Raw genomic sequence first — 4,738 nt, 5'->3', positions numbered from 1 at the left:
CTGCAGACTCACAGTTGAGGACAAGAGGCACTGAAGGTTTCTGTGAGAACATCGCAACCCACCCCATCCCAAAGAAAAAGAAACAGTTCAGAAAGGAAGACATTAACAAGAGCCCTTAAAATTGTGACATGGTGCTGAATTGTAGCTCTTCACAGTTGATGATTCCAGGCAGGGGGCTTGGTGGGGAAGGATTCAGCTATCTTTAATGGGCTGGTCATGAGAGTTTGACAATGTTCCAATGAGTACATGGACAACACAAATTAGACTTGGTGTATTCTTTTTCTTTTCTTTCCCATTTACTTTTTCTCTGTTTGTGGGGGAGGTTATGAGTGTCAGGACCATGTATCTGAGAGGACTGAGAACCAAGTGTAATCAGGGTGCATGGTGGAAATTTTCAAATAATCAATAACTATATTATTATTATTTTTTTTTAGGTAAGAAAGACATTGCCAATCTAAAGAAATGTTAAAAACAAAACACAGGAGTAAATCTGCATGACACTGGATCAAGAAACAATTCTTTTTTTTTTTTTTTTTTTTTGAGACAGGGTTTCTCTGTATAGCCCTGGCTGTCCTAGAACTCACTTTGTAGACCAGACTGGCCTCGAACTCAGAAATCCGCCTGCCTCTGCCTCCCGAGTGCTGGGATTAAAGGCGTGAGCCACCACGCCTGGCAAGAAACAATTCTTTAGATCTATTGAAAATAATGAAAGATAAAACTAATTGACTAGATGACTATCCTCTGAGAGGCTCCACCCAGCAGCCAACTCAGACAGATGCACACACTCACAGCCAAACAGTGAATGGAGATTGGAGGACTCTTATGGAAGAGTTGGAGGAAAGATTGAGGGCCCCAAAGGGGAGAGGAACTCCACAGGAAGACCAACAGAGTCAATTACCCTGGACCCTTTGGATTCTTAGTGACTAAACTCAAACCAAAGAAGATTCATGGGCAGGGTCTAGGCCTCCTCACACATATGTAGCAGGTGTGCAGCTTGGTCTTCATGTGGGTTCTGAACAACTGGAGCAGGGGGCTGGGGGAACTATTCCAAAGCTGTTGCCTGTAGGTGAGATATGTTATTCTAGTGAGCTGCCTGTCTGGCTTCAGTGGGAGAAGCTGGGCCTAGCCTCACAAAGACTTGACATGCCAGGGTACGAGGATTCCCAGGAGGACCCCCACCTGCTCAGAGGAGAAGGGGAAGGGGATAGAGAAAGGATTGTGGGAGGGAGTAATTGGGAGGAGGGAAGTGACTAAGATGTAAAGAGAATAAGTAATAATAAAAATAATAAATAAAAAATAAAAACCTACTAGGGTAGGAGTGATGGAGGATCTTTGTGAGTTTGAGNCAGGGCTACACAGGATGAATTTGTCTCAAAAAAAGTGTGTGCATTGGGTTTTACCAAATTTATGATCAAATGACACTATCAAGGAAACCAAAGTTTCCCCAGGTAGGGTGCCCCAAAAGTTCTCCCAGGNGGGCTGCCCCATCCTATGATTCCAACACTGGAGAGGTGGAGGCAGGGAGATCAAAACACTCAAGGTTATCTTTAGGAATGTGGGAAGTTCCAGGCTAGCCTAGGATATGTGATAAACATATAAGTAAACAATAGTAATGAGTGTTACCTATGAATGGAAAGTACACTTTACCCAAAANTATGTGGACACCAAATAAGTTTGAAGTGACTGAAGCCTCATTAGGAAGAGCACTGAATCAGTTCAGGCATTGAATCAGAGAGGAGTTTGCTGATTGGTCAGGGAAGAGCTACTCTGAAGGTGATAGGCTATCAGGATCCCCAACCACCATAGGGAAGAAAGGGAACAAGTGGGCAGCAGGCAAAGGTGAGATGCACCTTTCGATGCTGTCTGCAGCTTAGAGCAGACGTTGGGAGGTTCTATTGAGAACCCAGCACCTTCTCTTTCAGCAGTTCATGATTTCACAGGAGAGGTCACCATGGTTACCCACAGACCACACTGAACTCATATATGAAGTTTGTATTTTATTGGTTCTGTACTGCTTCTTTCCCCATAAACTATCAGCTTAATTTTGTCATGACAACACATGCTCTGCTATGACCAAGCCAGCTCAGTCAGTCAAAGAGGTGTCAAGGGAGGGAGTGAGGATTGAAAAGAAAAAGACAATAAGACAACACTGTAGAATGACCTCAGCCTGTTCAGAGGCTGAAACAGGTGTATTTTTTCCAGTCAGCTTTTATACAATTTTAATTACATACAAATAATAAGGTCAGTTGTAGGTTAAGGAACAAGCAAGACAATAAACACAAGTAGTCAAGGAAAAATTAAGGCAATGCACAAAGTACAAAGATCACAGTATATAGGGCCTTATCAGGATGACCAAGCTATCTTAGCCTACTTCCCTGTCCTAGCCCAAAGTCAAATTCTTGCCTGAAGCCTACTTCTTTGTTCTACCTCAAAGTCAGATTCCTGCCTGAACTTACTTCTATGTCCTGACCCAATGTCAAATTCCTGCCAAGTTCCTAGAAGCGGCCCCAAAAGCTCTCCACACTGCTACTTACACCTAGTGCCTCAGCCTTCTACAGTCTCCACTATCATGCTATCCACAGTTAACATTTTGTGTTGGCTTATAAGCATGCTGTTGTTTTCTGTGAACTATACCATGTTACATGCTGCCTTCTAGATAGAGAAAACGATATATAGCAGACCATGGCCAAATTACACTGGGACTATCTTGGATCCCCGGTGATGTAAGTAATGACACAGAAGATTCTGAGTATTTGAAAGTTTATGCCTTTTGCTTGGCAGTCATCTGACTACTCTAAACTTAACCCAAATAATCCTGGCTTTTTAAATCAAAAAAGTGGCTAGCAGTACCTCTCTGCTCCACTCTGGTCCCTCCATCCAGTTACATCCTTGTTCTTTACCTGAGTGTACCCTGTTCTCTCCTGGGAAGTATTGTCCACCTCTTCCTTTCAAGTTATTGACCATAAGATATTTATTACAGCCAGTCAGATACAGTTCTAGATTGCCTTAGGCAGATAAGGAAAAACGAATATTTACAAAATATGAGACCAGTGATGAACCATGGAAATAACAATACCAAGATTGTGCCGCTGCTTGTGGACGTTGTACATCGTGGTGCGCACTAGGCTCCGCACCACGATGTACAACGTCCACAAGCAGAATACACTAACTACTGTTTCCCAGGATGCTGGCTCACCAGTCCATCCTACCATGTCCCATCACCTTGAGAAATGCCCTTTTGATGTCCTTGTTCCTCAGACTGTAGACCACAGGGTTGAGCAAGGCTGTGAAGACATTGTAAAAGAGTGAGATCTGCTTGTCTCGCTCAGGGGAGTAGCTNGAGTNGGGCCTNANGTAGATNTAAGTGGCTGGAGCATAGAAGAATGTGACCACAATCAGGTGGGAGGCACAGGTAGAGAAAGCCTTGCAGCGGCCCTGGGTGGACTTGATCTTCAGAATCGCCATGGCAATACGAATGTAGGAGGCCACAATGAGGGAAATTGGAGTAACAACCAAAAAGACACTCAAGACAAAGTCCACCATCTCAATTAGGTGAGTATCCATGCAAGCCAGGCTACGAACTGAAGGACTTTCACAGAAGTAATGGTTGACCTTGTTGGGACCACAATATGGCAATCTCATGGTAAAGAATGTATGTAGCAAAGCAGAGAGAAAACCACAGACACAGGTCCCAGATGCCAACCATTTACACAGGCTCCAGTTGAGGATGATAGTATAGCGCAGTGGATAGCAAATGGCCACATACCGGTCATAAGCCATCACAACAAAGAGGATGCTCTCAGAAGTACCCAGGGCAGCAAACACAAACATCTGCAGCCAGCAACCAACAAAGGAGATGGTCTGAGAGTGAGCAAGAAGATGCACCAACATCTGGGGCATGGTAGTGGTGACATAGCCCATATCCAACAAGGAGAGGGTACAGAGGAAGAAGTACATGGGAGTGTGCAGCTGTGTGTTCAGGCAGACCAGCATGATGATGAGCCCGTTGCCCAGGACTGAGCTCAGGTAGATGAGAAGAAAGACAATGAAGAGGATGCTGTTGGTCATGGGGTCACTGGAGAAGCCAAGCAGGATGAACTCAGTGACCCAGCTTTGGTTCTGCCCTGGAATCATCCAAAGTATGGGATCTGTGAGATTATTCCAGCCATCTATTTAACACCTGATACATGGTAGCCCAGAAAAGTGGCATCTACAGAGGCCAACAGGCTGGGGTCGTTATTCTAAGCACACTGCTCAGTTTCTGTACACTCTTCCACCCAAGTTGCTTCACCCCCGCAACATCTCAGTCTCTTCTTCTATAGAATGAAGCTGATGACACAGCCTGAGATTATTGTGAATATTTAAAGTATCTCACTTAACTCTGGAAACACCATATAACACATGGAATGTCCTAGACTGTCTCACTCTCTCATTCCACTCCATAGTATACTTCAGTCACTCACCCAGCCAGCAATAGGTGCCTCAGAAGACCAGAAATGGCCACCAACCTTGTAGAGCCTGTGTCCTGTGTATAAGTGACCTTTCCTTACATCATGGAATTCTTTCTTCCTGACCAGCTAGAGCAACCTGAGGCTTCATCTACAGAGGGCAGTGGAAGGCTCTGAGCTCCAACAAGTGCAGGATGGTCCTTCTGCCACTGCTGCTTTGAGTCTTCCCTCCCTGGTCTCAAAAGCCAGTGGATGTGTCAGGACTGTCAGGCCTCAACTCCATGGTCTCC

At 44.8% G+C, this 4,738-nt stretch overlaps 1 protein-coding gene across 1 annotated transcript; it reads right to left on the bottom strand.

Annotated features, from left to right (window-relative positions):
* Nucleotides 1-3,192: 3,192 nt before the first annotated feature.
* On the bottom strand, nt 3,193-4,155 carry LOC110314772 (olfactory receptor 2A12-like). Its single transcript, XM_021188995.1, has one exon. It carries the CDS (start codon nt 4,132-4,134, stop codon nt 3,193-3,195), a length of 942 nt encoding a protein of 313 aa, XP_021044654.1. The 5' UTR covers nt 4,135-4,155.
* Between the last annotated feature and the right edge of the window lie 583 nt (nt 4,156-4,738).

The sequence above is a fragment of the Mus pahari genome, unplaced genomic scaffold (assembly GCF_900095145.1).
Source record: "Mus pahari unplaced genomic scaffold, PAHARI_EIJ_v1.1 scaffold_6677_1, whole genome shotgun sequence".
In the NCBI taxonomy this organism is placed as follows: Eukaryota; Metazoa; Chordata; class Mammalia; order Rodentia; family Muridae; genus Mus; species Mus pahari.
This window is presented reverse-complemented; position numbering and strand designations above follow the sequence as displayed.